The sequence below is a fragment of the Uloborus diversus genome, chromosome 3 (genome assembly GCF_026930045.1).
Source record: "Uloborus diversus isolate 005 chromosome 3, Udiv.v.3.1, whole genome shotgun sequence".
NCBI classification, from domain to species: Eukaryota; Metazoa; Arthropoda; class Arachnida; order Araneae; family Uloboridae; genus Uloborus; species Uloborus diversus.
The window spans coordinates 96,703,118-96,720,951 of record NC_072733.1 but is presented as its reverse complement, the minus strand read 5'-3'; the positions used below and the strand labels follow the sequence as shown (position 1 = coordinate 96,720,951).

Below are 17,834 nucleotides of genomic sequence, written 5' to 3'. Positions count from 1 at the left end.
TTTCAAGGGAAATAGTTAAGCTACTCTTGATAATACGTATTTTATTTTCTTTTTTGTCGTTGCTCGCGTGTTCGTAATTAATTATCATAATTAGTAATTATATGGCATGCCATTGCCTCGAGAGGTTGGACTTCTTTATTGACGTATAAGATAGCACAAGAAAGGTTTTCAGAACAAAGATAGGAAATTACACCCAGGGATACGGTGGGAGCCGAACCCAGGACCTGTGGCATTCGAAGAGCCACAGAGCCTCAGCGTAACTTTTAATCAATTAATTGAAAATTCTGGGCGTTTTTGGAAATTATTAATCTTTACAATCTGGAAGGAATGTCTTATGGTTACAGTTTTTTTTTAAAGGCAGGGGAGGGGGGGGAGAATATCTTCTCGTATTTTCCTAAAAATTTGATAAAAAATGTAATTTCCTCTATGATCGGCCACTTTTGTGAAAAGAAGTTTACTAAATTCTGTTACCCACTTGACAAAATTCTACATGAACGCTTGTTTAACAGTTTTTTAGATCCTAGGCAATTTTTGATATTTTGTTAGATAGGTTTATTTGATTGATTGGCTTTAGTACGTTTGAATTGCATAGGTCAGGCGAAAATGAAAAAAAAAAAAAAAAAAAGGGAATAACTAATATTAAGATTTCTAACACGCCTATGTATTATTTTAGTTTATAGTGATTAGTATAGATTAGGTAAAACATTATATTTTCGTTTCTCTAATGTGAATAAATTTATGCATAGAAAAGAAGCATAAAAATCACTCTTGTGCAATAATGCAATATTTTTATTGATCACCTTGTGTTGTTGAACTATTTTTCTCTTTCTTTACGTGGAAATCAACAATTGGAATTTCATCCATTTGCAAAGTTTTTACAAGGTTCTATAAAAGGTAATAAAATTACTTTTTTAGCATAGGAAAAAAAAAAAAAAAAACTTGCTGAATATTTTGATATCTAATTTTGGATGCGGATATAAAAGCTCTTCTAGATCTAATTTTTACATTAAAGACTAGGAGGCTACAGATCCCTGCTCGCTGCCGCTCGCCAACCCCCCGGAACTGCTTTGCAGTTCTATTAGGATCCCTTTGGGATCCGAGCTCGCTGCTCTCCCTCACCGGAAACTATAATACAGTAGTCTAATAGCATAGCATCTAACATTTTAAACACATTTGGCAAGCATTTCTGGTTGTTATTTTACCCATTTATCGGTGGCCTCGTCTGAATCAGAGATGTATAGTTGACCATATCCTTCGTTGTGTTGGTCATTAGCATGGAGAGGAGGCACTCTATGATATACTTGGCCATGTAAATGATATCAGTATGGACCAAACCTCAAAGGGGATTCATTTGGGCCATCATAGAAGCAAACGCTAATCCGGAGTTATATTCGCAAATCCGTTCCCGATAATTTTTGAATCGGGGTATCATTCGTGAGCAAATATATCATAAGCTCAGGAGTATTGTCCAATGGTGGTAATTTAACCTTACCCTCATGAAATCATCGATTAAATTTATTAGGCGAATTACGCTTATCTCGTCAAAATAAAGCGCCACAAAACTGAGTCTTGATTCATCGTTCCCCCACAATGTTCATCTACATTATCACGAATACGGACACGTTTCTATGTAATCTGGACTAAATAGTATTTTTCTGGCTACTTTCAATTTTTCACCTTGCATTCTGAAGTACATACTTAGCTAATGTATATGTAGAAACGTAATAAATCAAAGCAGAAAAATTTGCGAGGGGAGCGATATCTATTGTGAACTACCTACATCTTCTTCTTCTTCTCTATCTTGAGGTATATGCTTCAACTACCTACATGCATGGATGGATCGCGACGAGGTAAACATTCTGTCCATTGCCAACGGTGGAAAAGAAATACACCCTCTTTTAGTAGTTACGTTAGAATATTATATATATAGATGGTTTCAGGTTGAGCTTTTTTGAAAAAACTGATTTCTTAATTCATAAAAATAAGTAAATTTATATTTTCGAGGCCGTAAATAATATTTTTATTATTGATTTGGTTCAGACTGATTATATATATATATATATATATATATATATATATATATATATATATATATATATATATATATATATATATATATATATATATATATATATATATATATTTAAGCGATTTTCCCCCCTTATTTAAGGTACTTTATTAGGGGTGGTGTTCCAATGAAAAGGTACAAACGTTAACCATTAACATATTTGCGTATACCGCTAAGGGAGAACGTAGTGAGACATCTAAGAATGCGATTGGAGTATCCAGCATGGATCGAAGTCTGCGCGGACACTTGCATGCGCAGGAGAGATCCTCCATTTTACCGTCTTTTTAGACGTACGAGGTCCGATACTTGTTAAATTTCTTGGGCACAGGAGAATCATTTACTCCGATGGGTATTGTGAGACACTCCAAAGCCCTACGCAGGTTCATCATGAACAAAAGACCAGGGCTACTCACGAAGAGTGGTTCTGCTCCGTGATGTGAAGTGCGTCCACACGTCTCCAGGGTCACTCAGGCGGCACTGGCCAAGTTCAAGCGGAAGCAGTTTGACCATCCGCCCGACAGCCCGGACATGTCCCCCTACGATTTCCAAGCGTTTGATAATTTGAAAAAGCATTTGAAAGGCAAGAGCTTCAACTAGGACGACGAACTCAAGGACGCTGTAAAGGACTGGGTCTCGTCACGGCCACAGAAATTCTGGGAACAAAGAATTTGTCGGTTAATTAATCAGTAGGATCGTGGTGCTCAGGCCAATGGTGCATACTTTGAATAAAATCTTATTTTAGTTGCTCAGTATCGTTTGGTCCCTTTTCATTTGAACATCCCTTATAGATAAGCGCCAAAATATCGAAAACCTTTTTAATATTTCTCTCTCTTTCTCTCTCAACTGGATTTTTCTCAACTTAATTATAAAGCAACGCTGAATCAAATTAAATATATATTTAGTAAATTACCGCCCATTAGCCAGATCTTAGCAGAAATACATGAAATACACCACCAGCTCAGTCATTTCCAGCCGAGGACTGCAGTTTCGTGCTTATTAGCACTCACTGTTGAGTGCTACTAAGCACGCAAAGTCATGCAAATTAAATATAATTTGAGCTTACGAAGTAAAATGTTGATGCTGGTCACAAACCTGTGATAAAAAAGGAGGGTTGTCGTCAGAATTGTTTTTTAAAGTCAATGCGCATTTTAATATGAAGACGACCCGCTTAATAAAGTTTGAAAAACGGAATTTCATAGGGTACATGATTTATGAAAAATTGACACATGTGAAATAGCTCCTCGAGACTTACCAACAGCTCTATGTAAATAACTGAACACTTGTTCCTTAAATAGATTGCTCCTTTTCTACAGATTTAAGTACTCTTTGAAGTTAAATAGTTCGAAGGGAAAATAAATAACTTTTGGGTAAAACATCATTGTGATACATCGTAGACTAATAATAAGAGTAGACCGAGCTTTCCCAAACTTGCTGATGAAAATATTGGTTCATGGATACATCATGTGACTGGTGGGGGGCTTGGCGAAAACTTTGGCAGCATGGTTGCTAGATGGCAACATTATCTATAGTTTGGCACTCGACATGTATTTTAAGACGTAATGTGTTTTCATTATAAATTTTTTTTCCAGGTGCAGAGATTGAAAAGTTTTTCTTTTAGTTATGCATTATTTTGACATTAGTAATTAGTTTTTGACAACAGTTTTCAGTAACTTTTATTTCAGTTGGAACTGCTACGTCAGCGTTGGCGTGAACGTAATGGCGTAAACGTTTTGCGTTAACGCAAAAAATGTACTAATCGGTATCATAAATTAAAATTGTAGGTAAAAATCTTACCTGTAGCCGACTCTTTTTGGGCGCTTGCATCTTTAATTGCTTAGAGAGTTATTGAAATTGACTAAAGAAAATGCACAATACTATCTAAACGAAAAACTCACTATATTGACAAAATATTTACAACTTAGAATAACAAATTTGCAAATCGGACTCCATAAAAGATCATTCTTCCGTGTTCCATCAATTCTATTTATTTTATTTCTCGCGGGCGTCGATCGTCTGCTACGATCGACGCCCGCTGTTGCTAGGATATCCACCAGTCACATGATTTGGTTTATGAGCAGCAAAGGGGTTGCCATAGCTCGGTCTATTCTTATTATTAGTCTATGTGATACATTTTATTGAACTACTTTTTTAAAATCATAGAAAACTTTTCTGTTGAAAAACTTCATTGGTGAAAGTATTTTTTTAAGAAATACATTTTCCGATAACTAAGGCTGAAAAACGCAGGCTTTCGAAAGGTTTTGTATAAGTACTAGTATATCAGTTAAAAATAAATTATTACACTTTACTCTACATTTTAAATTTTTACAGCTCATTTTCAATGCAAGAGTACATTAAATTATTAATATTAATAGTTAATTTTCTAAATCACTACATATTATAAAGCTAAGTCTTCTGCCGCGTCTGTCTGTCTGTTCGCGATAAACTTAAAAACAACTGCACGGATTTTTATGCGGTTTTCACCAATACATCGAGTGATTTGCGGTATCGAGTGATCGACAGTTTATAGATCGGTTCGAAAAAAATTCGATTGGTAGTTCTTTTTTTATTCAACTTTAAGTCACAATTAAGTTGAATAATAAATGAGTTTTTAGCTTTTTAGTTCCATGTTCGAAAGCTTTCATCAACTGAATTTAGTATTTAGTGTATTAACTCAACTCCCTGTTGAAAGCTAGAATTGCGTTGCTTTCATCTGACTATTCAAGGCTTTGTTTAGGTAAAATCTTTTAATAAAGTTTTCTCCGTGCAACGGGCAAGTATTACTTTGTGTAATAAATATTATTCGAAAAGTAGCGGTAATGTAGTCACTTAACGAGATTCGAAAATAGTTGATGGATTTGGCTGATTATTTTTCATTTTAATGGAATTTCAATGCAATTTAATGGCTTTTTTTATTCCTTTGCTATAATTGCACTGTTAAAACCAGGAGTGCCACAGGGGGTAAAGAATTTCACCCTAGGGTGAAAAAACGGTGCCTCAGGGTGCAACGGAGGCTAGGAAGTGTCGTTAAGGTGCTTTTGGTTCCTCAGTGGGTGAACGACGTTAACAAAAGTGCTAAAAGACCATTCAATAGGAGAGCGGCTCCTTGCGCATGCGCTCTGACTTATCGTCCAACGACAACTTCAGTTTGAATGGCGAACGAAGGAAGTTGCAACGAAATTTACTTTCACATTGAATGAAGTACAAAACTGAAAATTTCGTGGATTAATCTTCGAAATCTCACGTAAGTAAAGGCATTTGATCATATTGTAGCTCTTAGAGTTTTCGAACATATTTAAAGTGATTAAAGTATGGTGACAACTGCTTATTGTTCCGTTTACCTTACTGAATATTCAATATATTGCTATTTATATCCTGCAAAACTGTTACCTAAAACTATGTATCAGTACTATCTTGAACAACAACAACATTAAAAATAAAAACGTTTAAATCAGCTGATAATTGAATAGCTAATTTCGGAATAAAAATGCATCGACGTGAGCAGCCTACACTGTTAAAACTACAGGATGCATTCGGCACCTTTCAAGGGAGAAACGCTTGTTCACCAGCGGCACCCAATACGGAGCCGAAATCGCACCTCTAAATAGGGTGAAAAACAGGCACCTTTTAAAAAATAGACAACCGGAGTGAAAAAAAAGGAACCTTTGGAGAGAAAAATGGCACCCTTACTATAGATCCTCCTCCCCCCTCCCCCGTCTTGTGTGCGTTTTTGAATACAGTTGTGGTTTTTTTTTAAATTAATTTTAAGTTTTGTTTTGATTTATGATATTCTACGTTTTGGACATTTTTCACATTGAACTCGATACTGGAAATGATTAAAACATGTAATTACAGCATTTGATCATATTTCAGAGTTTTCAACATAGTTAAGAAGTGCTCATTGCTCTAACTCAGTGTCTCTCAACCTCTTTTGACCCACGTGAGCGCGGTAAAAGCAAATGAAAAACTTTGCGGATCAGTGAAATCTTTATTGTTTTCTTAAAAATTCATAAAATAAGTAATATTAATAACTCTGGGGCCGTTAAAAACATGTGAAAAATTCAGAGTTCTGATGAGTTTTTCTTTTCTTTTCTTTTTTTTTTTCTTTACAAAAAGTAATGTTAAGAATTAATCAAACAATAAATACTGTCACAAATCGTTATAATTTAAGGAAGAGTAATTATTTAAATAATGTGAGAAATTATACATTTACTAAAACATACGCATTCCGAAAATGAAGCATAGCTGTACTTATGGATTATTTACACGAAGAGCCAAAAATATTCAGGGATATTACAGTTACGGAAAAACAAAATCGTTTCATACACGTTAATCAAGAGTAACAAAATAAAATGTACATGAAGTTTTACGACAGTTAAAAAAACCAACAGAAATTTCTAACGCTATCGAGACATTAACCGCTAAAAGGAAATGATTCTAACACTTGAATGAAAAAGCAAAAAAAAAAAAAAGAGCTAGACTAAGAGAGATTTTTTTTTCCGCTAGCTTTCTGTTATAATCTACGAAGCACAAGAATCAATTTTATTAAGATTCTCACTTGTTGATTATTGATAATCTTATAGTAGGTGAGTTTTTTTTTTTTTTTTTTTTTTTTGGTGATTAATAAAAGCTGCTTATCGAGTACTCAAGAAAATAATGACAGATATTTTTAGTAGCGTTTTGAATGATGGAAATTTCACGATAGTAACGGTAAACTGAAATAACGGTAACTGAAAAGCAATAAATACACTTTTAAACACTTAACTATGTTTGAAAGCCCTAAAAGCTACAAAGTGATCAAAAGCTGTACTTACATGTAATTTCGGATAATTAATCCTAGAAAAGTTGTGTTTTAATCCAATAGTGTACTTCATTCAATGTGAAAGACACACAAACGCAATCATCATTTGTCCACCATATTGAGGTGGTTGAATGTATGTCTAAGGCAAAAACGCATGCGCATGAGTCTTTTTGCGATTGCATGCTGTTTCGGCTCCTCTGCTCTATTTTCTAGCCTGCATTGCACCTTCAAGCACTATGCTTTCACCTTAGAGGGAATATTTTCACTCGTCTGGAACCCCTAGTTATAATAGTGTATATACAAATGTCTATTTCTTCTCAATGAAATAACTACGTATTGGAAACGAACAAAGCAGCAAAAGCGGGGGGTGGGGGGAACCGCGTGAAAAGAAATTTCTCTCACTCAGTGTTTGACTCATGAGTTTTACATCGTGTTTTGGTTAACGTATCTTTCTTAGGCGTTATTGCATGAAGCGAATGAAGTTATGTACTCGTTTTTATTTTAAATCTGACGGAAAACTTGACGTTGGAAAGAAGAGCTTTTAAATTAGTATTTATCTTGTACGCATAAGGATACTCAAATATCGAATCTTATAAAAAGTATTGATATGTTACGCTCGATTAAAATTTTTAACGTTTATGAAACGCTTTTATTTTCCCATGATTCTAATTTAATGTTACCTAATATTTCTGGTTGTTCCGGCAAATGATTGATAAATACCTTCCCTGTTCATTTTCGGTACGGATCATGCAGTAAAAGTTGTCAACAACAAATTAATTATTGAGCAATCGAAGTGTGAATATAAGAAAGTTAGTGCACGAACAGACAAATTCAAGTCATGAACACTTCTAAACTATGTTCGAAAGTTGAAATGTGATCAAATGCCTTCGTATATATAAATCAGAATAAATAAAACAAAATTGTATTCAAAAACGCACACAACACGGGGGGGGGGGGGAATTCCTATAGGAAGCAATAAAAGTGCCATTTTTCTCACCTTAGGGTACCATCTTTCACCTACGGTGCACGTTGGGTGAAGGGAGGCGGTTTTTCACCCTTGCTAAGGGTGCAATTTCGGCTCTCTATCGGGTGCTGCTGGTGAACAAGCGTTTCACCCCTGACAGGTGCCAAACGCAACCTGTAGTTTTAACAGTGTGGGCACGTACTTATTATCCAATCACCCCGGGCTTCGCCGGAGCCTTGCAGAAAAAATTCAACAGCTGAGGCTCTTGGCAATATTTTCAACTGTCGCTGTTTTTGAAGTTAAAGACTACATAATAATGTTTCTCGGCTTCCACGATGTGTCCAAAATATCGTCATTAAAAGAATCTTTAAAGCTTTTGTGAATATGTAAAATAATCCGCCAACTAAATTAAGACAAATCCATAAACAGCGCAAAAAATTCCATTAATTTATCTTTTTGCAAAATTTCAAATAATCGCCAAATTTTACTACTTATTTTGGAAACATTTCGGAGGAAAATTTTTAGCATCATTTTTTGGTCACCAAAAGTATCTTCGCATTTGGCGACAATATCTTTGACGAAATTTAGTGACAGACCGTTTTTCAGAGTAGGGAGGGGGAGCATTATCCAAGGTATCCCAAAAAGATTACGGCAAATTTGGTAACGTTTTAAATCGCAGCAAAAACTCACAATAATTGAAGTTTCCCAAAATAACTAATGCAAGTATAAAGGGTTTTGGGGCGACTATATTTTTTTTGAACAGTGTGTACCACTTGTGAAGTCGGAGGCTGATCGCTAGTGAAAGTATGAATTAGTTTTGTTGCGAACGGTTTTAAAAGGATATAACGCTATAATTTTAAAGACACTACGTTAAACTAAATTGTTTTACACTTATTAGAGTATATTTTTACAATAACTTGATGCATTTACAGATTGCTGCCAAAAGAGACAAACAACTAGAAGCAGAAGTGTTGGAGTGGATACAAGAAATTTTAGGGGAAAACTTACAAAACGGTCCTTATGAAGAAATTCTCAGGGACGGCATTGTATTATGCAAGTAAGTGTGTATTATACATTCATACATACTAGGGGTGAATTGGTGCTGGAACGTCGTTCTATTATGGATTTTTTGAAAAATAATTTAAGGGTTCACACATAAAACTGGCCAAAACTGGACTCAGGATTATTATTTCACATTGACGTTCCGGTACTGGAAAAATGTATGAGTTCACCCCTGATGTATAATATCTACGCACAACAGAGTTCAGTGAAATTTTTGAGGGCAAACAAATGTTTTAAATGATTGACCTCAAAAAAAAAAAAAAAAAAACTCATTTCATTTAAGAATTGGTCGCAGTGGCACCCTTAATTTTAGAGAGATTTCTATACGCATTGAATTGCAAATTTAAAATGGATAAACTTTAGTAAGTGTCATGTGCATACGTATTAAATTTTGAAACTTAAAGTTTCATGACCTTACTTTTTTTAAAATTATGTTCAGAGAACTGCTGTTGTGTGGTTTGAGATCAACAGATAAAATGGCTCTTTTCGTTGAACTGTTCACCGTGATATTGCAACTTGCATCTTTTAACATTTTGTAAAAAAAAAAAAAAAAAAAAAAAACTTAGAAGGGAGACAATATTAATGTGGCTGATGGGGGGTTTTCAAAGCTTAATACTTATTTTCTGTGCAGATTGGAATAACAAAGTAAAGAATTTCAATACTACGTATTTTGTTTCGGTGATTTTGTCATAATTTGTGTTTTACTTTGTGTAATACTTTGTTTCCAATGGCGCTGCATCTTGGCACCTTGTCATTTGCAGAAGCAGTACATTCCCTGAACTGGCTTCATTTTTCCGTGTGGCACAACTATCTGAGGATAGCCATTATCACTGAAAGTCCAGTTTCCCACTAGATGGGCTTTTACGATGCAAAATTGCACTAGGAAATTAATTTAGCCTTGAGTACCTGAGAAAAATAGGTACTCAAAGGATTCTCAACATGCTGTACTGTCATACAACACGTACACTAACATTTTTGTTTCTTGAAAACACAACGAATAGAGCCAAGTTTGAACCTGCGATCATAGACGCTGGAGGCAATGCAATGCCTAAGTACTAAGCAACACTTCCGGCCAAAGTCTGAACGTCTTACAAAGTATCAATCTGAATTTAGTTTATATGTGGATTTGAAGTATGTGTACATTTGATTAACACGAAATGCAAAATTGGCAAACGAATTGCTGAATTATAATTTTGAAACGGTTTTGCTCACTTGTTGTTTCACTATACAGTAAACTCCCAATTATCCGTGGAACAGGGTGACCAGTGAATTCGCAGATAATTCGCAACTAGATAAAAACGATACAAGTGTACGCAATAGCTTAAAAATATCAATCACTGTCGCATGCATTTAAGCTAGAGCTAAATCGGTAACATACTATAAAAAAATACGTGTAAACGCTGAAAAGGTGTCGCTCATTATTGCAAACGCATTACACACACACGCGAGCAAATCACACAGACAGATTACCTGCAACAGATGAAACTAGGCGACACCAAAAACGCACAAGTGAAGGCAAGAGAATTTTTTCAAGACTGGTCCAATCACTCGTTTACGCGTAAATAGTACAAATCTAATTTTGATTAAGAAGTGTATATCATACAAGTAAATCAGTCAATAGTGTAGATTTAAAGGAGAAAATGGTGTTGATCTAAAAATCAAGTATCATTAGTCTACTTTTGGAAGGTTTGATGCCATTGTAAGAGAGAGGGAAGAAAGAAATAGGAATATATAAAAATATTTTTGGCACTTGTTAAGGAAAAGGGTACGTTTATCTGCATTCAGTTAGCAACCGCCGAACTTTTTTTTTTTTTTTTGAAAGTGTGAAAAGCCGCTGAGGGCAACAGTGATTTTGGTGCTGGGGTTTTTGGAACTGATTTCGTATGAATTTGGTACCCTGAGTAGAAATATGACATCAGTTTTTGCCCTGAAGCTCAAATTTCTAAGACATAACATTTAAATATACATAAAGCAGGTTGAAGTTACATCTATAAATCAAATAAAACACAAAACAGGGATTTTTTTATTCCTATTGTATTGTACAAATAATGAGATTGATTACCAAACACTCCAATTAGGCTCTTAGACATGGGTTCCTAATTTTTAAGAGCCTCAAAATTACTAAAATTGTAGTAGTCTTACTTAAGAAAACTTTACCTTAATTCTCTTTCATTTTCTTAAGTTTTCTCCTTTATTTATTTACCTTTTTTACGTGTACTTAAGTGTAGGATACTCTGCCTTCCAACAAATATTTTGAACGAGTGGTAAAACACCTCAACACCCCTGAAATGGTGGTTCCCCATTAATGTTTATGTTTATAAGGTTTGACTTCAGAGGACCCCACAAAAAATGTTTATTTCGGCTCACCCGCTATATTAATCAAGCCCTGAAAAATACTGTATACAAAGATCCAGCTCATCACACATCAGAATATATGCAAGCCAAGAACTTACAAATTAACCTTAACTTGCTGAAGCGTTATTCCTAAACTTGTCAAACTTTTACTGCATCTGGTGAATTTTCCTTTAAGTTACTAGACTGCAGGCCGACAATAGGGTAAATATGCCAGAAGCAATCCTTGTTTAAGAAGCCTACACTTTCTTTAGAAGTGCGCAAAATGGAGCTAAAACTGCACATTTTTGGGTAAAACAGCAGCATTTATTTTAAAAAGTAGAGCTGCTAGAGAAAAACTAATTTCATATTTCGATTCATAGCCTCAAGCATATCTAAAATCAGTTCTCAAACAAAAAGAATTTTGTTTGAGAACTGAGGACAAACTTGAGACAAAAGAACCAAAGAAAAAAAATTTTTTTGTTGGCCTGTGATTCACCCCATGGATGATTAGCTCGCAGATAATCGGGAGTTTACTGTCTTTATTATAAAGTGAAATTTTGATTATTTGAAAGTTATTATGTAATATTGCAATATTTAAAATATATTTTCACTAGCCTTTTGTGTCCCTTAGATATTAATTTTTATATTCCTTTATTTATACTCTACTGTTTTAATCCTGTCAAATTATTTCCCATGCTATTTGGAAAAGGATATGCATAAAATTATTACTAAATCATAACTGATGTTCTTTAGTAAATTTCCTTTCATTAAACTTTTTTTAATACCATAAAAATGTATTGAAAGGACAACTATCCACAATAAAACGAATGATGATCAAAGAAATGAATTAATAAAGGATTAAGCAAAGCCTTAAAACTCTTGCAATAATAGCATTGATAATAATTCACTGACAAATAACAAAAAAAATTTTGTATGGTACGGGATAGCCACCTACCGTATTTGGACAGGGCGCAGTGTGCGTTGTAGTGAGGGGAGTGGAAGTGATGGGCACGGAGAAACAAGTGGAAGTCATTCCTAAAAATATGCATTTCCTGATCAATGTGCACCTTATTACATAATTCATACAAAAGCATTAAAACCGCTTAGTTTATACAGTATTACCATTGTGGTAATAACGGTTTGGAGTGTATAAAGAGAGAAGAAAGGGGTGAGATCACATGAATTCCTGGAATAATGGGTCAATCGGGTCCTGTTTTAGAGACCAACTTCCTGTTTAAATAACAGAAGTGGGTACTGGAGTTTTAGCCTGTGAGTGAGGCGAGCGATGAAAACGTAACTTCTATTTTCGAGTCGCTATAAAACAGCAAATTTGTGATTTGTGATTGATAAATAACCACAAATATATATATTGAAATATGATATTACCTTCAGATTGCGCTACGGTGCCTGAGTATAAAAAAAACCAGTTCAAAGTGTTTTTTTTTTTTTTTTTTTTTTTGAGCAATTGCGAATAGCTTATTTTCCTCACTTGACCGTAATTGATGTTCCTTTGATTTTCCAAATCGCCATGACGTCTAGAATAAGTCTAGCTCTTTATTTTTCATATTTATTTAGAGAAACTGATTTTCGTCGTCATCGTAACAAATCTGCGGTTTGCGTTCATTCATGTTTTTTTCTTATTTTTTATTTATAGACTTATTTCAAGCAGCTTTAACATTAAAAAAAAACATTTGAGTGAAATTTGAGTCATTTTTTAAGGAAAAATGCCTTTATATATATATATATATATATATATATATATATATATATATATATATATATATATATATATATATATATATATATATATATATATATATATATATATATATATATATGTATATGTATATATATATATATATATATATATATATATGTATATGTATATGTATATATATATATATATATATATATATATATATATATATATATATATATATATATATATATATATATATATATATATATATATATATATATATATATATATATAGAGAGAGAGAGAGAGAGAGAGAGAGAGAGAGAGATGAACTTCAATAGCACAATTTTATAAAAATATAAAGTTTCCAGATTACTAATTCCCATCATTTAATTAATATGAAGTAAAAATACCATAAAGGTTTCGCTGTTAAGATAAACTTTATGATAAGTGTACGGGTGAAGATTGATCATAATAGCTAATATCTCTACTACTGCATCCTAACTACTATTTCTTTTTATGTATAAGAAAACTAGTTATTTAAGGTGGCTTAACTAAAGGACAACATTGAGAGAGTATCTTACAATTATGCAAAACTTTCATTCTTTTCAAGAAAGATTCTTTTTCAGATAATTTTTGCGTTTTTCGAAAGTAACATTATGTATATATATATATATATATATATAAATGAATCATGGTTTTTATAGTTACATTGTAGGACAAGCAAGTCTTAAATTATCAATTGCTTCTTAAACAAGTTCTTCTCCAGAATTATTGTCATATTAACGTCACGGCGAATCCTTAATTGAAAAGAATTGGTTTTTTGTTAACAAAACATTTTTTTTTAAAAATGCATTTTTCGTTCATTGTTATGGACTTGGAGAATCAAAACATGATCTATAAGCAGAAAAAGAGATTACTTTTCTTGCATAGTAGTATCTGTTTCAATGTTTTTGTCCTACATCGAGGAGGGAAAAAACAACCTTGAAATAAAAGCGAAAAAATTACAATAAACGATGAAATTATCTATTTTTTTCCGAATTTTCAGGATTTTTTGCGTGATATATATTTTTTTCACCAATTGTAAGCTTTCTGCTCAATAGCGAATCGAAAATGTAACTTTTTTTTTCACTCCTCCTTACTAATTAGTTTCTAAATATTTATGTTACAATACATGTTTTTTTGAAGATTTTTTTCTTTTTAAACGACAAAATTACAGCATTCAGAAACATTTTAATTTTTTGAAGTAATATCAATGAAGAACGAGTTAAATACAACAAAACTTCAAATGGTATGCGCGTTTAAATATAAATAAAACTTATAGCTTCATCTCTTTAGTGATTTTTATATTTTGCCCTCCCTTCCCATTAGTTGGAGCATATAATACTCTTTTTTATTTTTTTTTTTAATGTTCTTCATTTTTTTAAACTCCCCCGCCCCCTATTAAAACAGCTCTTTTTGATAAGTAGGTGGTTCATGCTTCTGACACATAATTTAAAAAGAAATTCAGATTGGGCCCTTAACTGTTTATGTAGAGTGTGTTACACCCAGAAGAATTTCGATTATTCAGGGGGTAAGGCAAAGGGTGAATATTCAATGCAAGTTTTAACGGAAAAGACAAAAAACCACGACCATTTATGCGTAAAAACACTTTTTTTTAATGTCAGGAGGGGAAGCAATTCACCCCCACACACCCCTAAATGACGGACCTGAATTGGATATTTGCATTCAGAAGTATTGTAATGTTTACATTTGAGGGGCTTGAACGAGTGGGCAAAAGGGGCAACAGCCCCCTCACTTCCAAAAGTAAAGGGGTCTTGTCTCTCCATTGTTTTGAGTTCAAAGTTAACGATTGATAGGAAAATGACTGTGTTATTGATTCATGTGTTTAAACAGACAAGAGTTGATTTAATAAGTATGTGTTTTTATTTTTCTTACATTACCTCATAAAAATAAAATGAAACTTTGAATTAGAAGGTGGAAGTTTGGCTTAGCCATTTGTTTCAATATTTGACACCGTGTCCCAATTGTTTTTGAGATGTTTATTCATCAATAATGATGTTAACATCAAATAATTTATCCCAACTGACCGAAAATCCTTTGACACTCCACTTTTTTGATAAACCAGTTTCCTATGAATGTTTACATGTATGTCGTTATAGTATTCCACTTTCAGTATTGGTTCAGTTGTATTTATATAAATAAATAATACAAAAATCATTGATAATTTTCCTTCTTAATTTGCAAAATTTTGTGGGGTGTGTATAAGAAACATAATGTTGGGCTTACCTACACCTCACCACTTGAAAGTACCAGTGAAGGCTTAAAAAATGTTAAAAGAGAATGAAAACACCAAATTTTGCTACATATCTTAGCAGAACATCTTCGAAAACGCCGAAAGCCTTTTTGCTTCTCCTTGAGTTTAATTCTTTCTGTACAATTTGAATCGAGGAAATATTTCTAGCCGTAATTGTTAAAATCACGAACATTTGGAATGCACTATGTGATGACGCAAAGGGTTGAAAATCATCACCTTTTATGTTTTATTCTCACCTTCGAGCATGAAGGTTTATCAAATACAATACATGCAACAAAATGACTAACTTCTTTCATCCTTGAAACATTGGAATGGATTCAAGTAAAATATCGCTCACCGTCGACAATAGTGACACATTTCAAAAATTTGGAAGATATGGTATTTATTGATTTAAACTTTAAAGGTTAACGCTCCTTCCTGCCACAAAACTCATTCAAAGTTAGTTTACATAACTGGCGCGTAGCTGCGTATATAAATGATACAATCAATAGTGACACATCATTAAAATTTCATAATTGAAATGAAAAATTTTCAAACTTTAACAATACTACTACTTAACAGTTACTTTTTTACTTTATCCTATTATTATTATAAAAGTCTCTTCATATTCTTCACTGCAAAATCAATTTTGCTTTTAATTGTGACTTTTTAAACGTAGTAGCATAAGTCTCATCTCATTTTCCCACAAATTTCACTGATAGGAAGTGCGAGGCATAATTAATACCCTAATATTAAAACAGTTTATAAAGCAGAGATGGTTTACTAAAGTAGTTTTAAAAAGGTTCTATGCAAAACGGTAAACTGTCCGAGCTTGTAAGGTATTTTTATGGGCAATTAAATTTAACAAATTTTCATTTATTGTTAGTGGAGAAAAAATATCACAATAATGTGTTCAGATTAAAATTCACAAAAAACATTTAACAGTAATAATATAATAGGATCAACAAAAGTGGATAAAAAGCTTGTTAAATACACTTTTTAAACGGAAGTAATTGCTATTAAAACAGTTTAATTAAAAACCTAATTAAAACCAATGCTTATTGTTAAACATTCTGTAAATAGATAAACAATTTTATTGTTATTATCAGGATATAGATAAACACTTTTTCGCCTTCGTGACATTTTTATTTTTGACTTTTAGTTTGATTTATTCATCATTGTGTTAGTATTTAATGATATTTTCACGAAATATAGCATTCTGTGATTATTTCAATATTATTGTATATTTTTAAAGTCCTTTTCGCAATTCATTTTGTTTTATTAATTAATTTATTTATTTTTATTATTTTTTTCCTCTGTCCACATGAAATTAATTTGTTTTAAGAGATGCATGTTCCTCTTTTCCTTTTTCGACTTTGAATCGCTTTTCGAAAAAGAGAAAAAATCTCAACTCTCATCCTTATATATATAATAGCCAAAATCACTGATCGAGTAACACTCTGACGTCAGCAGCAATGATGTTATTTATAAGCGTGAATTACTTTACAACTGAGAACGTTTATTGATTTTTGTGTATATTTTTATGAAAAGATTTCACTAGATGAGATTCTTTGTATTTTTTTCAACTTTTGCGAATTTTTTGGCACTAAAAAGAGTTAATGTACTTTGACCTCGCTGATTTTGCCAGGAAGGAACAATGAATTACCCAAAATTATGCGACCCAAAATTTCAACAATCAAGAAGCAGTTGCTTCATTCAAATGAAGAAGCAATTTTCACCCGTCATACCTGGACGGGTGATTTTCTCGTATTAAATAATGCGCTAAAAGGATTTTTTATTGTATGTGATGCGGAATATCTCACTTGCTTCAAGGTAATACAAGATATAAAAGCAATTTGATTTTAATGAAAATATGAGAGATATTTAGAAGACATCTGAGAACAGTTCTATCCTCATACTTTAAATATCTGAATAAGCTTTATAAAACCCAACTTATTGTAGTTTAGATCTATCCTAATTATACTAACCAGCGTAATGATATTTTTTTAAATATTAACGACGGGAATGTCGAAACAAAATGTGACAAAACAAATGTCATTTAATTTGATATTCGAAAATAATTTTGCAGTAAGACAGAAATACTTATTCACAAAAGTTTTCTCCTGCTGTGTCAGAAAAAGAAGCATTCCTCATTCGAAGGCGTCTCTAGGCGCTTTCCAAATCCTCATATTTATGAATAAAAAATATTGACTAACATGTAATGTACCTAACACCCGAGTATGTCATCCGGAGACTGCGGTTTTGTCCTTTTTGTGGACTCATCAGTCTGTAACAGACAATAACCGAGCTGGAGGCATATGTCATCTCAAGCTGAGAGCGTCATCAAGCTGGTAGCTAAAGTAAATTTAGCACACCAGCGAGAGTCCGCAGCAATGGTACGACTCAACTCGTAAATTGCAGGTAAACTCAGCTTCAATGACATGACAGCTGCCTTCGGCTCGGTTATTGTCTGACCGATGAGTCCATTACAAGGACGGAACTGTAGTCTTTGGAGGGCATAACCAGGCTGACAGTATATAGCGTGTATGGTACGTTTTTCACGAGAAGGCAGTTCGCCCTGCCTCCTTGAACGCAGAGTTCCATTTTAGGCGG

General features: G+C 33.2%; 2 protein-coding genes across 4 annotated transcripts in view; one reads left to right on the top strand and one right to left on the bottom strand.

Moving 5' to 3' along the window:
* Nucleotides 1-17,834, top strand: part of LOC129218280 (muscle-specific protein 20-like) — a 122,853-nt gene that overhangs the window by 61,390 nt on the left and 43,629 nt on the right. For both annotated transcript variants that reach the window (XM_054852516.1, XM_054852515.1), the window contains exon 2: nt 8,763-8,887. In XM_054852516.1, the coding sequence (XP_054708491.1) occupies nt 8,763-8,887 (125 nt within the window). The remainder of the gene's footprint in view (nt 1-8,762; nt 8,888-17,834) is intronic.
* Nucleotides 1-17,834, bottom strand: part of LOC129218279 (organic cation transporter protein-like) — a 230,253-nt gene that overhangs the window by 208,461 nt on the left and 3,958 nt on the right. The window contains exon 2 of one of the 2 annotated variants that reach the window (XM_054852511.1): nt 12,182-12,261. The exons of the other annotated variant lie outside the window; for it this stretch is intronic. The gene's annotated coding sequence lies outside the window, so the exon portion shown is untranslated. The remainder of the gene's footprint in view (nt 1-12,181; nt 12,262-17,834) is intronic. 2 annotated transcript variants of the gene reach the window in all.